The sequence below is a fragment of the Nuphar pumila genome, chromosome 7 (assembly GCF_984573655.1).
Source record: "Nuphar pumila chromosome 7, dmNupPumi1.hap1.1, whole genome shotgun sequence".
Classification (NCBI taxonomy): Eukaryota; Viridiplantae; Streptophyta; class Magnoliopsida; order Nymphaeales; family Nymphaeaceae; genus Nuphar; species Nuphar pumila.
This window is the reverse complement of record NC_143255.1, coordinates 109,532,071-109,555,974: the sequence shown is the minus strand read 5'-3', so window position 1 is coordinate 109,555,974 and position 23,904 is coordinate 109,532,071. Positions and strand designations below refer to the sequence as shown.

The 23,904-nt window shown below is 40.9% G+C and overlaps 2 protein-coding genes across 2 annotated transcripts; one reads left to right on the top strand and one right to left on the bottom strand.

Moving 5' to 3' along the window:
* The first annotated feature begins 1,551 nt into the window (after nt 1–1,551).
* LOC149832881 (cation/H(+) antiporter 15-like) lies at nt 1,552–4,471 on the top strand. Its single transcript, XM_090013327.1, has 4 exons — nt 1,552–1,683; nt 2,137–3,111; nt 3,212–4,062; nt 4,129–4,471. The coding sequence occupies exons 1-4, from the start codon at nt 1,552–1,554 to the stop codon at nt 4,469–4,471; spliced, it is 2,301 nt and encodes a 766-aa protein (XP_089869453.1).
* Nucleotides 4,472–6,669: 2,198 nt separating this feature from the next.
* LOC149832880 (uncharacterized) lies at nt 6,670–20,496 on the bottom strand. Its single transcript, XM_090013326.1, has 7 exons — nt 20,324–20,496; nt 10,265–10,397; nt 9,160–9,263; nt 8,907–9,078; nt 7,801–7,941; nt 7,509–7,597; nt 6,670–7,432 (listed from the first exon to the last, which is right to left on the bottom strand). The coding sequence occupies exons 1-7, from the start codon at nt 20,494–20,496 to the stop codon at nt 6,670–6,672; spliced, it is 1,575 nt and encodes a 524-aa protein (XP_089869452.1).
* Between the last annotated feature and the right edge of the window lie 3,408 nt (nt 20,497–23,904).

Below are 23,904 nucleotides of genomic sequence, written 5' to 3'. Positions count from 1 at the left end.
TACACTATATAAAACGATTCCTTTTGATAATCTATCTGACAAAAACCACAGCAGTAACATACCCCCAAGTATGCTGGTCTTTCTAGTCAAAATAATTTGTTTTTGTCAAAAGTGACAAATAAATGTGACAAAACTGTAACTTGAAAAAGGAAAATGTAGAAAAAGCAAAACAACCTTTAGTAAAACAGCAAAAGCAAAAGATATTTTCTAGGGTAAAAAGTGAAGAACTAAGGACACAGTTCTCAAGTTTTATGCCCTTATGTTTGGGTTCTCTTCCTCTCCCTCCCTCCAATCGTCTGCAAGCTGCCCTATTTTCTTTCTTGGGCTTTTCTCTTGAATCGTTGATTGTCTCGGTATCCCTTTGTGCACATCTATCTCTCTCTGACGAGCACAAATAGGATTAGAAACAAAATACTAGCTTGATTGTTTGGTTTATCAGTTTATGTATTTGAAATTTGAGTTTTTTTTAAATTATGTGCTTACCCACACCTATTCTTTTAATATTTTCTTGATTTGGTCATTTTTTATCTTTATTTCTGAATATCTTATTGTTGGGTGTTCCAATTTGATGTATTTCTATGAGATGAGGCCTATAAATAACCTCATTTTGGAGTTTATTTTATTTTATTATAAAAAATTTTTGCCCCCTTTTAAGCAAAATCCTGTGTAGTATCTGCTCTTAAAATGCTAAAAAGAATATATTTAAAAAAGAAACTACAATTGGCTTCTTGAAAATAGCTCACTGTCCGAAGCCTTTGCTATTATGACATCTTATATAAAAGAGATTTGCTTACCTAATTCTGGACCCTGATCCAACAAGAAGTGAGCACGTGTCTTCCAAATCCTGCCCTATGAGCCAGATCCATTTCAAATCCACGAGTAAACTCCAACCCATTTGCATCCCTTGCTATATGAACAAGGACTCCAACGCAAGGGTCCAAGGTCCAAACACATATAAAACCAGGTTCTAACCTTTTTTCTCTTGGTAGATACACATTCGTTATCACAAATACAAATCGAATCCGACCTCAATTAATTGAGCTCGATCAAATCACTTTAATAACCAGAGTCCAACGCAGTGCAGCATTTCATGTCCCGAATCTGAATTCAATGAATACCCAAATTGGGATTTGCCTGTAAAATTCAGTCGAGCAATGCCATGTCCGATTGGATAGATTTAGTAATACCCACATCCAAACTGAATCCAACCCGTTTACATCATGTTCTTGTGGCACAACCGAACCCTATGAAGGTGGGGAGACACACACACCAACCACTTCACATCATCGTTTCCCTAATTATAGGCTCTGCCCATCCCATCAACCTACACTCTTGGTTAAGGTTTGCAAGCATTCCCACAATAGGCTGCCAATTGAAAAACTACCATGAAACATGCCCAACCTCTCACATGACAACCCCCCCTTAAACTAGCATGCCCTTTGTGATGCAAAGGGGATCATCTTCCTTGTTTCCTTTTCCATTGTCCTCTTTGTCGCTGCCGTTGCCGTCGTCGTCATGGAAATGAATTCTATGTTGAAGGCGAGTAGGAAAATGGAAGAATGCGACAAAGTTGATAGCTTAATGATGGTCTTCAGTCAGGCAGTGATCATTCTTGTCTCGTTCCAGGCAGTTCATTTCTTCATGAGGAGAGTTGGGCAGCCCCGTGTGGTCTCAGAGATTTTGGTAAGAACAGATCTTCGCTGCCACTTTAAATCCATAATTTTCTGGCAATATCGGGGTCAGTTTTTTTTTTTTATGCTTAACATGCAGCTTCTGACCATTCATCTCAAAATTTCTCGAGATGAACACCACACCCATTTGTTGAAATGCCAAGATGGATGACTGTCAAGCAGATCGTTGCATACCCACCATTCAACGACCCTGCATGTATGTGATATATATCCCCTCCTTCCATGGGGAAGTAACTTTTCCCTTCCAAGAGTCCTTTTCCAAGGAAATTGGCTTTTCTTCATAGGGGTACAATGAACACCCTTATGAATGTATCTCAACACACGATATTGTTACCCTTAACGAAATGACTAGCAAGTAGCACGATAAGCTTCAAGCCTTGTGGCTCTAGAATTGCTGATGTTCCGAACGATTGATTGATTTTTTTTGGTTCTGTGTTGGTTGCAGACGGGTGTGCTGGTGGGTTCGGTGCTAAGCAAGGTATGGCCTCTGAAAGACGAATTCGTGGGCACTACTCAACGGCGTGCGCTCCAGTCCGTCGCAATAATGGGCCGCGTGTTCTACATGTTCCTGCTGGGCCTAGAGTTAGACCCGCTCTACCTGTGGCAGACCAGCAATAAGTCGTCGTTGATCACGGTGGGAACCCTCGGGGTGCCCATGCTGCTCGGGGCAGCCTTCGCTTCCCTGGCGGTGAAGATCATCGACAGCACCGCTACATTCAACCGATTCCTCTTCCTGTTCGTCTTCGTCGTAGGGAGCACGAGCGCACCCGCCGTGGCGAGGACCGCCGCTGAGCTGAAGCTCGCGACGCTCGACCTCGGCCGGCTGGCCATCGCCTCCGCCATAATCAACGACATGATCGTGCTCCTCGTCATGGGCTTGAAGCCGAAACATCTGAGCAACATTTTTGACATCATCGCCAACGCCGGAACCGTGGTAGTGGCCGCCTTCTTCGTCCGGCCGGCGACGAGGTGGCTGGACCGGCACAACGGCAGCGTCGAGCCCACCAACCTCCAGATCGCGGCCATCGTCCTGACGCTGTACCTGGTGTCCTTCACGGGCGCGATGCTGGCCTTCAATGACATGTTCATGGGCTTCGCCTTCGGGCTGGCGTTCCCCAAGTCGGGCAACATGGGGAGGGCCATCTTGAACAAGCTGCACGGCCCCGTGAACGAGATATTCCTGCCCTTGGTCTTCGCCTACGGAGGACTCGGGTTTGACATCAAGGAGATGCATGGCAGCAGGGACGTCGTAATTATGTTGCTCATCGTCGCCATCTCCCTCACGGGTAAGATCGTGGGCTCCGCCGTGGCGTGCAACGTGCTTGGCATACCTTGGGCGCAGGCTATGGTCTTGGGGCTCCTGCTCAACGTCAAAGGCCAGGTGGACGTCGTCATCCTAAGCCAGAACGCAGACAAGGATGTGAGTAGTGCCTTCTCCTTTCTCTCTTTGATCCCATGAGAGTACCCGTCTTCTATGAAGGCCCAGTTTCACGAGTTTGGTGGTGGGGGTTGTTTTGCAGGTGTGGAACGGCGAGATCGTCATGGTCTCGTTGGTGAGCTCCATCCTCAACACCATGATCGCGTCCCCGCTCATCATGGCCATCGTGCGGTACCAGCGGCGCCACGTGGCTGATTACAGCCCCGTGGGCCTGGAGCTGCTCTCCACCGAGACCGAGATGCGGATGCTTGTGTGCACCCACACCACCCGCACCCTCTCGGGCCTCCTCAGCCTGGTCGAGGGCTCCCGGGGCCCCATCGGCGTCCCCACCTCCGTCTACCTCATGCAGCTCATCGAGCTCACCGACAAGACCACCTCCACCCTCATGCACGCCGGCTCGTCCATCCACGGCGGCGCAGCCAGCGACGCCGTCGTTGCCGCCGCCGACGACGACAACGAGGCGCACGGCTCGGCCCTGAGCAGGGATACCAACCAGATCGGCATCACGCTGCACACCTTCCGGCAGTCCACGGGTATCCCGGTGCGGCACGTCAAGGCCATCTCTGGGTTCCACAACATGCACGACGATATCTGCAACGGCGCCGACGACCTGCGCTCATCCGTCATCATCCTGCCCTTCCACAAGCTCCAGACGGTCGACGGCGGCATGGAGACCGTCAAGAACGCCTACCGCGACGTCAACAGCAAGGTCCTCAGCCACGCCCGCTGCACCGTCGGCCTGCTGATAGACCGAGGGCTCGGAACGACCAACCAGAACGCGGCCGCGTCCGAGTTTCTGTACCAAGTCAGCGTCCTCTTCTTCGGCGGCCGCGACGATCGCGAGGCCCTGGCCTACGCCGGAAGGATGATCGAGCACCCGGGTGTAAGCCTCACGGTCTTAAGATTCCTTCCCACGAACCCGCAGGAGTACGAGCGGGCCATCGAGATACAGTCCGCGAAGGCGCACCAGGTGCTCAGCAAGATCAATCAGCACGACAGGGAGAAGGCGGCCGACGAAGCCTACCTGTCGAACTTCTACACGCGGTACGTAGCGACGGGGTCGGTGTCGTTCGTGGAGAAGTACGTGAGCAACGGCGCGGAGACGGTGAACACTCTAAGGGAGCTGCGCGGCATGTACGCGCTGGTGCTGGTGGGGAAGGGCAGCAAGGAGGCGACGCCGCTCACGGCCGGCATGTCGGACTGGGAGGAGTGCCCCGAGCTAGGCCACATAGGCGACCTGCTGGCGTCGTCTGACTTCGGGCACCCGGGCTCGGTGTTGATCATACAGCAGAGCAGGGCCAACGACGACGAAGCCGGCGACGACGACGACGAGTTCGCTTAATTAGTACTGAAGAGAAAAAAAAATGGGTCTTGTTTTGGATGGTGCCGTGCCTGATTCCTCTGGAAGCTAGCAGATGAAAAAGTGGTTTATGGGCCCGCATCTTGATAGTTGAGACTCTCGCCCTAGTTGGTGGCACTTGGAAATGGAAGGCGGCAAAGTCCATTAGAAGGAGGGGATCATATATATCACATATGTTCTGCTGCAGTGAGGCCGCCGTCGATATTGAAGGTTAGGGGTTGGGGGGGTACTCGTTGTTGCCAACAACAGCCAAGTTTACGATAGATGCACCACTCCCACGCGTGCCCCTGAATCATCGTGAGCAATTGGCCTTTTCGTTCTCCTGTTAATTATAATGTGTGGAGGAATGGGTTCTTGTGGTGGTTGGCACTAGCTTCGTTCACAGAAAATTCTTGGTGGCACTAAATTTGTAACCAACACATTGATGCATGTATGTTCTCCCTCAATAAAGAAGAAGAAAAACCACATTCATGCATGTGTGTGAGGAACCAACAGTTGAAAAGAACACATTCCTGCATTCACGCCCATTACCACTACTATCAAATTAAAGATGAGCGCGTCACTACATCTACACCAAATCGGTTTCACTCTGAACACGGATCCCATCAATTGAAATAGGATGGGTTTCTATCATACATTCAATCCTAGCCATGCAGCAGAACCATCTAACCGTTGATTGGATGGCTATGATTGAATGTATGATGGAACCCATCCTATTTCAAATGATGGGATCCGTGTTCTTTCACTCATCCCCTGTGTCATCCATGTCTTCATCCCCTCCTTGAATTGGGATTTCATTGATGCAAGTTCTGAAAAAATCGGACTCCATAGATGTGAGTGAACATCGATATTTAAAATGATTTAAAAAATCACTTTTTTTGTTGTTGAAAAATTACTATTCAAAGGTTAATTCTTATTAAATGGATCATACTGAATCCACCTATAAGCTCAGATTGGATCAAAATAACTCGCATCATAAGATTTAAGAGGGGTATGAAGATGGGGGATGAGTGGAACCCAACTCTGACACAGACACTCCATTTTGGTGTCTGTGTCCAGAATGACACAAATAAGCATGCTCGAACAGGTTGACATGGACACTCGCATGTCGAACCCGTGTCACGTGTCCGCATCAAGTATCTTTGTGACATAGCGCATAGGCATCCCTATAATACGAGGGCAAATCGTCATATAATCCCACCGAAGGTCACTTGATCCAAATGTGCATGAGGCCCACTCTTACCGGTTATCAAGTCAGATGTGCGGTGGGAATATTCGAAATGGCTTGATCCGTGCTCCTAAGTTTTGAGATACATTTCTAGAGAAAACATTAAACGTGTCAGTTTTTTTTTTTTAAGTGTTTGGTAGATCATACTCAGCAGATGTAATCTACAGGATTTGTTTACTGGAGAATGGATTTTGGACAGTGTAAATTGCAATGCATAAGCAGGTTTTTCATTGGCTTCAGAAATCAACGCTCACAATTTGTGAAAATTTCACGATTCAAAAAAGTTATATTTTTAAGTTGGGACAAAGAAATAAGGTACGATTCCTAACAAACACGAACACATCCATGAGATTGAATTCAGTAGCTAGATACAGCTTGCACCCATAATTTCCAGTCGGGAAAAAGTTAATGTATGTAAAATACTATCCCCAAAAGCCGAGCTTGTGGCTTTGTTGATGAAAAGGTAGATAATTCACATTGCTTGCATAAAACACTATCACTTGCATTTGCATAAACATAAAATCATTCTTTTGACACTAACTAAATTTAGCTTCATGAAGGTGGTGCTTTGTATGTAAAATAAATGGAATACTGTAAGATTACTGAACAAAACCTATAAACGCACATGCAGTACCTTCCCCAAAATATTCAAATAGCTGTAACAATTATTTAATAATAGCTTGTTTATGTTTACATCAGTATATATATAAACTTCATCAGCAGTATACTCCAAGAAAAGTGGTATATTATAATATCAAACACATTGTATAAAGCTTCAACATAAAACTTTCAATTCGTTATTTTCGAAACTTCTGTGCTCCAAACCACGCAGCAAGTGCATTTATCTGGCAATTTCGGACGAATGTGATCATATCGGAAGTATCAAACCCCAAGAGAAGTGATCATATAAAAAACCGTCTGTCTAAAACTTCAAAATAAAGCTTTGAGTTCATTATTTCCGAAACTTCAGTGCTTCAAAACGTGCAGTGAGTGATTCATAATCTGGTAACTTTGGATGAATGCGAGGTAATGATTTCCGTCTACCATCCTCTGGATTTTCAGATGCTGGTTGGTTTCCTTCCATTGGCTCAGTAGACAAACGAGGCAACGACGGTGCTAGTCTGTTGGGTGGCCCTGTTGAGGGGCTGATCTGATGACCAGTATACGATTGATTATCATTGAAAGATTTCAAGCGGCCAGATATGCTTTCAAATTCATTCTCTTCCTCAGTTTCTGTTTCATCAGAATCATCAAAGATTGGATCAGAGGATCTGTTACAACCTGACTGAGGCAAGTTGCAGCTGTGCCTTCTAAGCAATTTCTTATTACCCACACCAGTAGACTTCTCTTCATCGCTTGAATAATGTGTGCTGCCGATTTTTTGTGAGTCACTTGCTCGGTTGAGAAGGGTGTTTTGATCAGCTCTGTGGTTCTTGTTATTTTCAGTAGTGTTATCAAGTTCTGAAACATCTGATGTGAAAGAGTCAGGGACTTCCTTTCGCTGAATGCTTGACATGGGTTTATTGCAGCCAGACATACCATCATTACTCTTCCTGGGCTCAGACACTAATCGAGAAATTCTTTGGTTGAACTGACCTGGCTTCTCACCGGCCAGGTGAGCGGCAGCTTGTGCAGCAGCAACTGCTTTGTCAGCATACAGAGCAGCAGCATGAACAGCTGAGGCTGTGTTTTCAAAATTTTCATCATTGGCGTTCCTGCTAACACAATAGCATGACTTACAACAAAAAAAGATGGAAAATAAATATATAATGTCAATCTCACAAAAATTACCTGTTTACATGATGATGGGAAATATTAGGATCTGATGGCACAATCTTCACTGGCATACTAGTTGCACGGAGAAAGCTAGTTGGTCCTTCCTGAGATATGTATCACAATTAGAAACCAGAAAGTATTCAAAATTACAAATTGTACATGCACAAACCCACAATTAGTTGTAAAAATAATGGGCATTATATCTTGTAGGTAGCATGGATGACATGTTACAGAGTTTAAAAAAATTGTAATGGTTCCTAATGGGAATAGATAAGACAAGAAAATGATGACAGTATTCTTTTCATACCAGAACATCTTCGGGAGGCTTAAGTAAATCTCGTTCTGATTCAGATGAATCCCACTGAATCTGATACTCTTTTGCTATTTCCTTCAAAACCTTCAGCTTAATCTCTCCAGAAGGTGCTTTAACAGTCAGCTTCTCAATCAACTAGGGGAATGCATAAGATCAGTATCACTTTGACAGAATACCACCAAAATCAAGAACTAATTAGAATGTGTGGATGCAGTTGGCTTGGGAAACGCAAACTGCGTGTGAAGCTACGAATAGGGATGGCAGTGGACAGGGGGAAAGCGGGCCCCCACCCCGCCTCGCCCCGTTTGGACCGGGGATGAAGGGTATGAAACAGGGATGGAGATGGAGGCCCCAGGGGCGTAGCTAGGGGGGGGGGGGCAGGACTGGGCTGTAGCCCAGTCCTGCCTCCCCAAACAGTTAATTTTTTTTTTTTTTTTTAAAAGCCCAGTCCTAGCCCTGCCCTGATTTCATATGAAATAGATTTTTATCCATTTTTTAGCCCAGCCCTGACTGCAGCTAATAGTTTGATTTGTCCATATGAAATAGATTTTTATTAATAATTGTAGCCATTTTTATTTTATCTCAAAAAAAAAAATTTGGGGGGGCGCTGCCCCCAACCCCCCACTATCACACAAATACATTTTTCTTTCTACACCCCTGTTTGCCCCCCCCCCCCCTCACATGAATCCTAGCTATGCCCCTGGGAGGCCCCCATGGACGTACACTTTTCCCCGCCCCGTCCCCGCCTCATCCTGATCCCCGTCCCTGTCCCCACCACTTTTCCACCCAACCGGGGATGGCGGACATGAAACAGGGATGAAGGCGGGGGTGGAGGTTAAAATCCATCCCCGTGCGGGGATGGAGGTTCTAATCTTGAGGCGGGGCGGGGGGTGGAGACCTTGTCCCCCGCCCCGCCCCACCCCACCGCCATCCCTAGCTACGAAGATTGGACTGTTTCCCATATATTCCCCTACTAGTCATGAACTTTTGGTCATCGATTTTCAAATGACTGTCCTGATTTTATAAGATATCGCAGCACTGTTTCCCTACAAGAAAACTAGTGCCTAATAATAACTTGTGCATCTTACAAAAATTCTTACAGTTCGGTTCACACCACAGTCTGGACGTAACTGAGCAGCACCAACAACAAACTCTGTCCCATACTTCTTTTCGCAAAGCTTACTTATCTTCTGGAGTTCAGGAATGTCAGCGCATCGTGGTGCTGCAAATATTAAACTAGAGATTCCTTCCTTAAGATCAATAGGACATCCTCTGGCGTCATTCAAGAAAACGTTAGTACGATCCTGCTCCATTAACATTTAAGTTTAAAGTGGAGAAGTCTGTGAAACAAACCTTTGTGATTCAATTACAGGCAACCGGGCTGTAACAAGCTCACAGAAGAGTTCAATGATCTCATTTGCTGCCACAATATTTTGTTCTCTTATTACATGTTCAACCTATAACACCACAAATGCAATAAAGTAATCAATCGTGCCACCATTATTTAGCTTTATTGGATAAAGAAAAATTACACAATCACTGCTCTGATTTACCTCCACAACAGGCGTAGCCAAGGACATAAAGAAGGCCAAGGAATATCTGAGAAATTTTAGGCATCATATATGTTTCTAAATAAAATACACATCCAAATTTGTTTGCATACTTTTTTACGTGTTTCAATTACAGAATGAAAGCTCCTCCTTTTTCTACATGTCTACAATGGCAAACCCCAATTCTTTGTCCAATGCACTATGGGAGGTTCTGTTGATTTGAGGTGTGAGCTCGGCGTGGATTCACCGCTGCGGAAACGACTCTGTTTCTGCACAATGGAAATGCTCCTTAAGGAGATTCCCAAACCAGGGAACCAATTTGTACCATGATTTTTAATTACAAAATATTCCAGTCGATCTCGTTTCAATTTTCTCTCTGTTTTTCAGATGAGAAAAAAAAGATGACCGGAATATTGATCCTTATCGGCCGACTTTTTCCAGACAGATTGGAGGTCAAGGAGAGTTTACCTTAGGATCCCTTGGTTAAAAAGTAGAGGCTACCTTGTCTATAATCAATTTGCTTCATGGTTCTCTGTCAATAATCTACAGGAATCCCCAAACCCCATTCCTTTCAAACGTCTGGATTTTCATTTCAGAATGGAAATTCCCCACATGTCTTCTAACTTCCGAGAAGCTTGAGCAGATATTAGGAAATCTTCTAATTAGGAATATCATCAATGGGGGCGACTTCGTTTCACAATTTTCAATCTCTGCATCATCACTTGACCCATCTTCCCTTCCTCCCCCTTCCTCATGTTATGTTACAGACACCAGTTCTCTACTGAAACACGACCGTTTATTCGACGTCGATCGCGCATTTTGAGGGAAACAACCAACAAAAATCAGAGCTCTTCTAATCTTCAACAGAGTAAAAAGGAAGAGAGAATTTGGGGGTTGCGGAAGAGTACCCGAATCCTGGCGCTCGTTTCCTGCCCGGATTGGAGGAGCATGGCGACGTCGCGCTTCAACTGCTTGATCTGCGCGTCCCTCTTGTTCCTCAGCAGCTTTATCCTTGAGATCGCTAGCTTGATCACCGTTTTCCTGGTAGCAAAAAATCGTTGGGGAAGAAGAAGCAGAATGACGACGACCACCACCACCACCAAAGAATCTCAGAACGAAAGAGAAGAGAGGGAAAATCTCTCACCATTTGGACGCGTTGAATCGCTTGAAGAACATGGCTTCTCAAGAACCCTCCTCGTCTGCGAAAAACTCTGCAGTAGCAGATAAGGGAGATGAAGGAGAACGATGGGGTTTTTACAAGGGAGCGAGGAAGAAGAAGAAGACAAGCGGTTCCTTAACTAAGCTAGGCTCCCGTTTCTTTTCCACCTCCTTTTCTAACGGTCACTAAAAAAAACTCAAACGGGCAAAAAGCCTTTGAGTGGGACCCACGCGAGTTTGTCAAAAAAAAAAAAGGGCGCCCCAATTAAGTGGGTCCACTCCCAGGCGACAAAACGTTTTTTTTTGGAGTAGATATCGGCAGCCAAATTCTCGTGATATTTTCAGGGTTTTCTGTTTTTTCCTCGCATGTTTTCTGAAAAATAGCGGTAAAAAAATAAATTAAAGAATAAAAAACTTTTTTATAAAACAAGGAAATAAAAAAATTAATTTAAAATAATGAATTTCCAGCAATATTTATGTTTTTATCAGCTGGATTTGGAGGATGGAAAAACCCTTTAGGGTATGTTTGATGGCTTGTCCAGGATGAAATGAACAAAAAAAGACAAATAAATACACCAGTTTTGTTCGTACCATACTTGGATGTTGTGTTTCAAACATGATAATGATGTGTGGACAACTTGGACAATCATGGATAATAGGTCGGATTACTTCATTTTGGATCATATGACTTGATCCACCCACCATTTTACATAAAAAATATTTAAAATCTAAAATCTTGGACCGGATCTAAAAAATAAAAAATATTTAAAATATGTAAAAATGTTCAATAAATGTATATTCAAAATCACATTTTATGTCCAAAAACATAAAATGATTTATGATAAGATTTTTAACTTTTTTATTTTTCTTAGGTTCTTATCAGCAAAATTTTGGAAAAATAAAAAATAATAATTTATCAACAAAATCTTGAAAATTTTAAAAAACAAAAAATAAAATTGCGAGGAAATAGATATCAGATTGGATCTTTTAACATGTTTATTATAGATTTTAACTTTGAATATAAATATCCATTTAAATCTAAAACATTGGTTACGAGTATACAACTGTAAAAAACAGCCACTGTAAAAACCAAATGCTATTATACAATTTCTTGAGGGGATGCAACAAATTTCTAAAAGAAATCAAGTTGATAACAGAGAAATAATTTTCATGGCATGAACCTCCACTCAAAGAAAAATTCAATCTTTTGAAATCTTTCAACAAGAGAAAATCCATGAATGTTAAGAATTCATCAAAACTGAGCAAAAAAGATCAAGCCAAAAACCAACTCTATTTCATACATACTATGCTCAACATAAAACCAGCAAGTCCTCATATTTACCCTCAATTCCCCCTTATTAGCAAATCATTCACTTTCATTTTTGTGTTGATACATAAGCATGTCCCCACTAGATAGCAAATCACAACATACTGTGAACTCGGGCCTGCCATGGGGACTCAGCCTTAGTTGTTCCTTTCAATCGTTATGTAAAACCTGTAAATGTTTTAATATTATAAATACATAAGAAATCATCTTCATCTTTGAGTTAAAAATGTGTTTCTGACTTTTTTTTTTTTTAGTAATTTTTGTGTGCATTTACTCATTTTTGGCTAAAAAGGGTAAAATTGATATTTTTGAAATTATTTCAAACAAATTACTATTTAAAATATTTAATTTATCATTAAAACTATTTATTTTGATGAGTCATAACTCATCTAAGTGTTTTCAAAGTGTTTTGAGTCTGACTAGATGTATTTTAGTGGTTTTCATAAATTTTTTTATCAAAGGGTATTTTGGTTATAAATAATTTATTGAGAATATTTTAATCAAATAAATTATTAATTTAGAAAGTACCAAAAAACATGAACTATATAGAATTAGCATAACTATTTTGATTTTGTACGATGAAAGAATTTATTTTGGAAGAATATATGGATTTTAAAATAGACTCGAAGTCCATATGGATTTGGACCCAAATGGGCTGACCCAATTTAGAATTTTTTATGATTTTTAAGATAAGTAAAGTGGTTTTTAACTATTTCTAATTATTTTCTCTCTCTCTATATATATATATATATTGTACACTAATGTGTATTTGTTTTATATATTTTAGAATCTAATTAATGTTTTAGCCTATATGGATCCAAGTCAAATCCAAATTCCGGTTTGAACTATGCGCCTAAGAGGGGGTTAGGTGGGGCCCACTAGGGCACCCCAACCCTTAATCCTTTTGATAATTCTCTCCCAAAGAGGTTGACACCCTCCTTCTTCATTTCTTTTTATTTTGGGTTTTCAAGAAAACCCCATCTCTTCTCCCTCTTTTTCTCCATAGTCGACCACCTATGGATTCATGCCTCTAGATTTTTGGGGATTTGTGCCAGCCACACCTACTTTAGCATGAAGGTGAGTACCCTTTCCTTCATCTCATTCTTCCTCTATATTCCCTTTTCTTTTTTAGGATTTATCTAGTCGATTTTCCCTAAAATGGCAGTTTCTAGATTTTTGCTCCATTGCAGCATTGAAAACCATGTCCCAGCCATTTCGTGCCCTTCTAAATTTTCTTGGGTGATTTTAGGTGAGTTCCCTCATACCCAATTGCTTCTTCTTTGAATTTGTTTTGAATTTTGAGTGTTTTTGGCTGATTTACCTTATTTAGGGTTTTCTTGTTTTATGTGCCCAATTTTCAACCTTGAAAATTGTGCCCTACTGTGACACCACCTCTGTCAGTAGCAGCAACGTTGATTTCACCCGCCTTACCTTCTTCTTCTTTGTTTTCCCTTGTTCCAGATCAATTTTCTAAGGAAAATTGAATTTTTTTTTTAAATCAGGTTCCTCAAGATTCGGGCCGCCACTGTGAAGGCATCTTAGAGTACATGTAGAACAGAAGAGACACCCAACATGGTATTTAAGTTGTAACGCACCGCATTTCCAAAACAATACTTGGTTAAAAATTCATGGATTTTTTTTTCTTTCGATGAACATTTAGAAAAGAATTTTAGCAACTGAAATAGATGATAATGAGTTGTTGATTTTAGAAGATGTTGGGCAAGTCACTGGTATGTGGCCAAGAACTTATGGATCACAAAAATATTTTATTTAGCAAAACAAGTTATTTATTACAAACATCACTGCTTGAAAAAGCAGTATTCTATGAAACTAGTTTTATAAATGAAAGGTTTAATACTATCTGGAGAAACTCTAGAACTTGATGTCGTCCTGCTCCGCATCTCACATCGTAGGTTCAATACCTATATCCCTCATAAACAGGGTCAGAACCATCGTTGGTCTGGTTGGAAAGCATTCCAAATCAAAAGCAAGTATAAACCATGAAAATACAAGGAGCCTCTTAGGGCCGCAGTTTGAAACAACATCGCTAAAGTTTCCATGACTTAGCGTATAACACAAAAACCTCTTTAGGGCCACAGTTGGAACATCATAGCTCAAGTCTCTATGACTTGGCATATCGATATCCCATGAATTCAAGCTTAACCGTGCAGATACAACATAAGTCTTTCGCCCGATCAGTCCAACTGTGTACATGCTTCATATGGTGCTATCCCAATGCTAATGTGATGACAATTTTTGTAGGAAAATTCTGCCATTGCTAGGTGCAAATCCCAAACCCCTTTGCATTCCAATATACAGATTCATAGCATATCTTTGAGACTTTGTATGATGCGCTCAGATTGCTCATCAGTTTGAAGATGGAATGTCATACTGAACTTTAGTTTTATCCTCAGAGCTCTTTGCAATTGCTCTCAAAAGTAAGAGGTGAACTTTGGGTTGCGGTAAGAGATAATTAACACCGATGATGATCTCTTGAACGTAAAGCTTTGCCAATTTTTCTGTGAAGTACTTTGTGTTAATTGGCAGAAAGTGAGCAGACATGGTGAGTTTGTCCACGATCACCCATATTGAGTAATGTTGTCTCCTAGATCAAGGTAATCTTATGATAAAATCTATCGTAATGTCTTTCCATTTTCATTATGGAATTTTGATCAATTGTATCATACCGCCAGGTCGCTGATGTTCTATCTTGACTTGCTGGCAAGTCAAAAATTTTTAGACAAACATAGCCGCATCCTTATTCATACCCTTCCACCAGTATTTCCTCTGCAAATCTTTGTACATTTTCGTACCCTTAGGTAGATAGTGTATTTGTTACTGTGCGCTTTTTGGAGTATCTCTTCTCGTTGCTTAGGGTTATTTGGGACCCATAGTCTTTCTTCCATCTATATATCCCCATCTTCTTTTAAGTGAAAGAAAGTGTCGTGTTTCGTACCCCTCACTTTCAACTCTATATATTGGTGGTCTTTAAACTTTCGGCTACAATGCGAGTAAGCATCTCAGTCTGCATTGTCAAACTTCATAATTGAATCTTGCTTGGATCAACTAGAAATGGCTTTCAGTTGATGAAGTCTTTCATCAACTTTCATTATCCTACAAGGTTGACAAGAGTGCTGATAGTCTTGCGGATAAGGGCATTGACTACGATATTCACCTTTATAGGGTAATAAGAAAGCATGAATTCATAGTTTATAAGGAATTCCAGCTATCGCCTTTGTCGCATATTTAATTTGTTTTAAGAGAAAAGATATTTTAAGTTCTTATGGTTTGACATGACCTCGACCTTCTCTCCATATAAGTAGTGTCGCCATATTTTAAGTGCGAACACTACCACAACCAACTACAGGTCATGGGTCGGGTAAAATTTCTTATGAATTTTCAATTGTCGTAACACGTATGCGATAACCTTTCCGTGTTGCAATCATCTTAAAAAAAAGGTGACGCCGGGGTGGAAAACCATTGACAATCTTCGATTGCCGACAATGCCACCACATTTGCAATGGAAGGCAGAAGAAGGATGTGCCCTGCATCAGACACTGACAATCATGAGGTTGCTGAAGACAAATTATAGCAGAGAAGAGGGGGATATAGAGAGTTTTGACTCTCTGTCTTGACCCCGAGTGGACGGAGCAGACTTGGTCTGCACCGAGTGGCAGACTAAGTTGTACCGAGACTGAGCTGGGCCAGTAGCAACCTAGATTGACTCGGTATGGGCATGCCCAGATCGAGTCGAAATAAATAGACTAGCTGACTCGGTCTGGCAATGATTCAGACTGAGTCAGACAAAGAAAAAAATGGCATACTGACTCGATCTCGACATACTGAGCCAGTTTTTTTTACGACAGATCGAGTCAGGTCTGTTTTTTGCAGACTGACTCTGTCCAGACGAGTCGAGTCTACTGTTGTTAGACTAAGTTGGGCCAGCATTTGGACAAACCGACTCGATCTAGACCAAGTTGACCATGTTTTAGAAAACAATTTAAAAATATAAAATAAAAATAATAAAGCATTATATATATACATGTGCATAAGTGGATATGGACATATATATAGAGTGGGGCAGAAATCAAGATGGTGAAGACGTCAATTTTCCAAATACAAGTCAGATCTGAGTTTAGATCCGAATTGGATCCAAGCTCAGATTGAATCTCATGTACGTACAGAAGATTACGAATAAGGTTTGGATCGGTTTTACCAGATCCAAGATCCAGTCAGGTTTATATTTGAAAAACTTGAATTATCCGGATTAGAATAAAAGTGGATCTAGATCAGAAACTCAATCAACAGATCCAGTTAAGCTAAATCTGAACTATAGTGAATGCAAATTAGGTATGATGTAAAGACAAAATAAATTTGAAAAAATTTACATGAACTTAGGGAAGATCAAAGAGTAAAAAGACTATTTTGCCCTTGATATGCCGGATTAGTAAATGAGGTATAACTTTTCACCCCGATATCAGATTCAAGTGATTTTTAGATCCTTGGATTCTTCTTTTCAAGTAGAATCCATTAACAGAGGGATATTATGACAAACTCTAAGAAAAATAGAGTTTGTGTTTAGCATGAAAGCCTTAGAGTATTTTTATATTTTTTCATAAAAAGAGACTCTAAATGATGATACATGATTTTTGACTATTTTATATCAAAATATGCATGAAGACTAATGTTACTCCTTAGAATTTAGAATTTAAGCATTTCAAGTAAGTAAACATTTGCAAATTTCTCCCCATTTAAATAAAATACATGTTGGTTAGTTTAGGCATCTTGCATTGTGATTCCATGTGTTATAAGTATGCTAGTTTTATCTTATTTTGAATAGAACAATTGTTTAGTATGCTTAGGAATCCATATCCTTGATATTCAATATGATGATACATGTTACATGTTTCTTGATTTATGACTTGATCTAAATTATGAATGTATCTTGTGTGGAATAGCTGATTAGAGTAGAATGCAAATATCTACTTTGAGAATGATGATAGAAGAATAGTAAATGAGATAAAATCTATAGACATCTGTGCTTACTTAGCAAACTAAACTAAGATTATGAGCTTAAAGCTCACTATAGTTGTAACAATCATGTTTAATTTGTAAATGAGAACTTATTGAGTTTTAGATTCACCCCCTCTCTTGGTTACAATTGTAGGTTCAAGGACTGCTGCCAACCGAAGGAATTGACCGTGGACTTAGACTCATCTACCACCAGACTTTTTAGCAATCGAAATATTTTTTGTCCTGCATTTTCTTTTATCCTGAATATGTAATTTTGTCACTTTTATTTGGATAGTAATAGTTATTGTTGATGGATGTATGGACCTTTAATCTTTATATATAAAAAATTTGGCATAATTTTTTGAGGTTATTTTGGTACTTTCTCTTTAAGAACTAACAACCATGAACTCGAGTTTGAGAGGCCCCAATTTGGGTCGTTACACTGATTGCGTCATAAAAATGCATTTGAGTGCACGTGAATATGTGTAGTTAGCCATGTTAACATGCACATCGCAAGTGTGGTTTTCAGACGTGCACATACATAGTTTGTATTCACAAATGGAAAGTGTTTAGAAGCACTTATCCATTCAATTCTAATAGTATGAATGCTTAGAAATATATATTGCAACATGTGTATTATCATGCAAGTACATAATAAATGATACTTAAATGCTAAGTATCACTTGCGGCTAGAAAGACTATGTGCATAAAATGCAAAGTATTGTGCAAATCGGGTAAATACCTGTGGTAAGTGTTTGTGAAGCAAATACATCACGATAAAAGATATATGGTTGTATGAAACACGATATACACATATACACCACTTAGTTGTAGATATTAGGATTGTTATGATTATAGTTCAGAGATCATGCTTAGCATGATTTGAATGTATGAGAATAAAAGTGTTCTTTTATTGTAGGTCAGAAGATCATGCTTGGCATGATTTTAGATAGCAGAATATGAAGTAATTTTTGTAGGTACATGTGTGCATATGCATGATTGAATTCAATATTACGTGATTTATATGACTGTATGGCTAAAATTAAATATGTGTGCGAATGTTGCATGTGATGTATGCCATGTATGTAATGAATGTATCATGCATATGAATTTTGAATAGAATAATTTAGGCATAGTAGCATGAATGAATCATGGCATGTACCGTGCATCAAAGCATATTTGTTTGAGTCATGCATATAACATGAACTATTTAATCTTGCATGAGGGCATGAGAGGGTTATCCTGTGAGATAATGATACTGGAATGCGACCTAGGACTTAATAATAAAGATAACCTTGAGACCATGGGTCCAATTAAGGTGTCGATGAAGACAAACTCTCAGAGATGACTAGGTTTGTTCTGATCTCAACGAGATGGCTAGTCCATCCCGATCTCTTGTCTTCCTTAGAGAGGGAAAGACCGTACAAACCCCATACGATAATTTGAGAGTTGAAGGATTGTGTGTCTCATCCCCCGCCCCACGGAGGCATAGGGAATAGACCTACCCAGGGGATCGATAGGGTAGGGCCAAAAGCTCTACAAAGTAAGGAAATAGTCCCTTTTGTTTTTAACTCGGATGGCATACGTGGGCGTAGGCTGATATGAACCGTATAAGATAGACCCAATTAAGCTATAGGAGGAAGAATAAAATATATAGAATAATAAATACTCCTATAGTTGTTTTTGGATGACTATACCCTCTTTTGTACTAGATGAGTCTGAATAATCAAGAGAAACAATCCATTAGAATTTTAGAATCACTACAATCATGCACATAAACATATAAAATATAGACATATAGGGTTGATAATGTTTACATATGCCATTGCATATGAATCTATACATGTGAATGAAAAAGACATATACTGAGTCATGAGATTGACTAGTTAAGTCAAGTCGTAGACTTAATTGTGGTGCACATGAGGTGTACGCGTGCTTGGGACATACTAAAAAGGATGAGAGTAAGGATCTGTTCCTATTTGAAAAATATCAACAGGGCATATCATGGTCACGAGAGTGGACCTATAACTTACATGAATGTAAGAATGCATATCATAGATCATGAGTTGAACATGTTTATGCTCTATGTGAATTATATGTGAATGCTTTCATTGACTTAGACTGACATGTCTTAGTTATTTGAAAAACATATGCGTGTGTTTCACGTTGAAAATGATCAATGAGAATTGACATATTTACTTTATGCAATTATATTTAAATTCCTTGAATGCTTGTTCCTAAGGCGAATGAATGGATTTATGAATACCATGGTTAATGATGGATGAATGTCATTAAGGAATGTTGCAATGTGAATGCGTGTTATAGTTGTGGATTTTCTTGAACTTTATTTTATAAATGATGAGAATCACACTATGGTTGTACAATTGCAAACTTGATTTATATTCTTTAAGTTTCTTTTTTGGTTTTCTATAGGCATGTTGTTAATGTCCTACAATATTATATATACTATCTTGGAGGACTGAGCGGAGGACGGGTTGTTGCGCACTTAAAGGCAACACTCGTATCTACTACGATACCTAGGAGATCTAGATATTTTGATTTTGACAAACTTGTAGAAATTAAACTTTATGATTTTAGATCTTTGCTTTTAAGAACTTGTAAATATTTTGGAATGAGAATCCTTATGAATGTTGTCTTTTCTTTTACACAATAATTGCTCGTATGATTGAAAATCTATTTTTTTTACGTAAATCTTCAATTATCTTAAACCTTAAATAAATGTTGTCTTTCACATTTTCATATGTAATATCTCCTAGAGTAATAATCTCAATTAGGTTGTGTCTAAGGTTGGTTTCGTACTGTATTTGATACTAGAAGGCTAATATATGTTCACGCTTTTGCTGAGGTGAACCGTCCAGTATTTAGAACAGTTGAAACATAGTCGTAGATGAACTCGTTGACTCATTACTCATGGAAGGCATGTAAAAATTTATAATAAATGCAATTTTTTAAATTTTCTCAAAATTTTGGATTTGAAAAAAGTTTTAAAAATATGATTTTTTTAAAAATGTTACACGTTAGATACATTTTTATTAGAAGGTTATTCAATACTCCACATCAAGCTGAAAAAGCTCATTACCAATATTTGACATCCTAAGCATCTTTGTATACCACATGCATAGGTTTCCCTGCGACCTACTTTGTACAATTGTGTCTAGAGTCTGTTTTACTTTGGTTGAGTCTTGATGTAAAGTGTCGAGTCACTTGTAACTTTCTCCGAGATACCCATGTACTGTGGTTTAGGTTAAAAAAAATACCTTGAAGGGTTTGCCCGTAGATCTGAACTGTAACGAGCCTAAAAAATATGAATGAATATAAATACGAAGTGCTTTCTTTTGTACACCCTCATTGTGATTGCTTCTTAGTGATTGTGATTTCTCTCCCTTTTTATTCTCTCGCTTTCTCGCACTTTCAGATATCAAAGCTTTCACAACTGCATGCGATAGACCTGAAGGCTTGCGGTGGTAAGGAAGGACCGTCACGCAACACTGGCATATTGAAGAAGTAGGCACATGACGGGTGGTACCAAAGCCCATTCTCGAGCTGAAGAAGTGACTCAGAAGTCGATGTTGAGAGACGCACCAATAAGCCATAATTTATGAGCAAGACATCGTGCCACATCGTTACAACTTGCAGAGCACCAAAAGAAATGTAGTTGCTGAGGTCGAGGAGATGGGTTCACCTCGGGGCCATGAGCAGATGGACGCAACCATCAACAGACTGGTGGCTGATGTGAGTTCACATGAGAAATAGATTTCAAGTGCAGTTGAGTCATTCAGAGGATTGAACGATGAGGTGACGAGCTTGCGAGAACAGGTAAACATGCTGATGGGACATGTTACTTCACTGACTACGACAATGAGCACTCTACAAACTAAAGTTGAAGAATCATACTTTACAACTGACAGTTACCCTCAATGGAAAAAATATCTATAGGCCAGCAAAGATAGATGTGCCGAGGCCAACTAAATTCAATGGTTCCAGGGATAGCAAGGCCATAAAAAACTTTATGTTTTAGGTGGAAGACTACTTAAACATTCAGAATCTATTGGCCGAAGACCTCAGGGTGAATGCGGCACCAACTCTACTTGATGGAGATGCTATAGCCTGGTGGAGACGGAAGTGTAACGACATGGAAAGGGGTGACTGCGTGATTGATACCTTTGAAGCCTTTAAAAGTAAGCTATGAAACTACTTTATGCCATGGAATGCATAACGCCAAGCTTATCAGATGGTGGCAGAACTCAAGTACACTGGAGCCTTGCAAGACTACATCAGGATGTTTCAGAAGCTCATGCTAGACGTACCCAATATACCGAATGAAGACAAACTCAACTGGTTTATTGTGGGACTACAACCTTGGGCACAGTCCGAAGTGAAAAGGAGTAATCCTCAGACTTTGAAAGATGCGTATGTGATGACCAAGCGATTAGTGGATACACAATGCAAGTCCTTCACTCCATTGACTAAGGTTGGGAAGAAGTCGAACCACGAAGGCAAGAAGGAGGATCAACGCGATAATAAAGGTGAGTCATCAACCCAACACCATTATGACAAGAAGTAGAATTATAGAAAGTACAATAATAACAGCAACAAAGGACTGGTTGTGACTTATTGGTTTTGTGGCGAGAAACGTATTGCCAGACAATGTCCAAAGCGCCTCATAAAGGATAACAGTCTGGCCAATTCAGTGCGGGCAAAGAGTAGTGGCGCTGAGGTTGTGCAACCAAGGATGAGAGCCATATAGACGATCAACGTAGTTAGAAGTTACGTAGCCGAGAGCATGCCGGTTAGCAAAGAGCTCATGTATCTGGAAGTCATTGCGAATGAGAAGTCTACTACAACAATGGTAGACTCCAGGGCCATGCATAACTTCGTCTTGCTGGAAGAGGCAGAACGATTGAGCTTGAATCCTGGGCCAAAGTAGAGGACCATCAAGACGATGAATTCTGAGGCCAAGCCAATCCTTAGTAAATCAAGGGATGTGGCTATCCAAATTGAAAGTTGGGCATACAAAGCTAACTTCTCAGTGGTGTTCCTGGATGACTTTAGAATAATTTTGGGCATAGAGTTTCTTTGCAGCTAGAATGTGATGCTACTGCCGAAGTTTAACTCGTTGACAATCATGGGGCCAAACTTTTCACACACGGTATAGTGCCTTACTCTTGGAGGTAAATCTTTAATGTTATATGCTATGCAATTGAAGAAAGATGTCAAGCATAGAGATCAGACATTCCTAGTCGCTGTGCGCACCGAAGAAAGGAAGGTGGAAGCAACAATGTTGTCGACCCTTGCCCCACTATTGGCTAAGTTTCGGAGAGTGTTGTCCCTGAAACTGCCGCAACGTCTGCCGTCGAGATGCGAGATCGGCCACAAGTTAGAGTTAGCTCCTGGAGCAAAGCCCCTTGCCATGGTCCCTTATCGTATGGGGCCGGTTGAATTGAAAGAACTGCACAGGCAACTAGATTAGATATTGGAGGCAGACATTATTCGTCCTTCTAAAGCACCCTTTGGCACCCTAGTACTATTCTAAGAGGGTCATCCAATTGCCTATGAGAGCCGAGAGTTAAAGGATGCAGAGAGATGCTACACAGTGCACCATGTGAAATGACGACCATCGTGCACTGCCTTAGGACCTGACAACACTGTCTTTTGGCTGCCCAGTTCATCGTCAAGACGGACATCGTCATGAGCTATTTTCAGATGCAGACGAAGCTGACACCTAAGCAAGCTCGATGGAAAATGTTTCTAGCTGAGTTCGACTTTACTTTGGAGTATAAGGTAGGAAAGACCAACGTTGTTGTTGACACCCTAAGTCGCAAGGCAAAACTAGCGGTTGTACGAGCAGAACCTTTCGAAGGTCACTTGGAGGGCGTATTACTAGACTACATTCGCAAAGGAATGCAACAAGACACAACAACGCAACACCTTGTCTCTCTAGTGCAGGCGAGAAAGGCTCATCGATTTTGGCTATGGGACAACCTCCTCGTGACTAAAGGGGAACACGTCTTCATGCAGCGGTGGGAAAGCCTTCACCGTGAACTGTTTAAGGAGTACCATGATACTTTATGGGTATGTCATCTAGGTCAAGAACAAACCTTAGCACTCCTCAAGCATGATTACTATTGGTCGTAAATGAGAGACAATGTGGAGGGGTATGTGCGAACATGCCCTATTTGCCAGGAAGATAAGGGGATTAACCAGAAAACTGTTGGCCTCCTTAAGCCTCTTCCTAACCTAGAACATCTTTGGAAAAACATTTCTATGGACTTCATTGTTAACTTACCAAAGGTAGTTGGCTTCAACTCCATCCTGGTGGTGGTGAACCGTTTATCTAAATATAATACTTTTATCTCAGCTTTCAAAGAGTGTCCTGCAGAGAAGACAATGGAGTTGTTCATCAAGCATGTGGTGAATCACTGGGGTGTACCAAGAAGCATTGTGAGAGATCGTGATACTCGCTTCACAGGCAAATTTTAGCGTAAAGTATTTTGGCTACACGACTCTGATATGCTATTTTTAATAAGTTTTCACCCACAAACCGATGGACAGACAGAGCACATCAACAGACTATTGGAACAATACCTCATGCACTTTGTTAGCGTCAATCAGAAGGACTGAGTAAAGCTCCTGGACGTGGCCCAATCCTGCTAAAATCTTTAGAAGAGCGATGCTTCAGGCTATAACCCGTTCGAGATAGTCACTAGAAAGCAACCGCTGACCCCGCATACTCTAACCACACAGAAGAAGGAAAGGCCATCATTTGTCTATTAGTTTGTTCGAGATTGGCATGAGTAGACCAAGCTGGCGAAGGCGTTTTTGCACAAAGCGGCTAAGAGGATGAAGAAATGGGCGGACAAACACCGTTGTCCTGCTCGGTTCCGTGTTGGGGACCTGGTGTTGGTGAAACTCTACCCAGATCGCACATGCATCTTCCGTGGATGGCACCGCAGACTGATAAGAAAGTACGAAGGATCATTCACCATCACCAAGAAAGCGAGCAACCTAGCGTACAAGTTGAACCTGCCC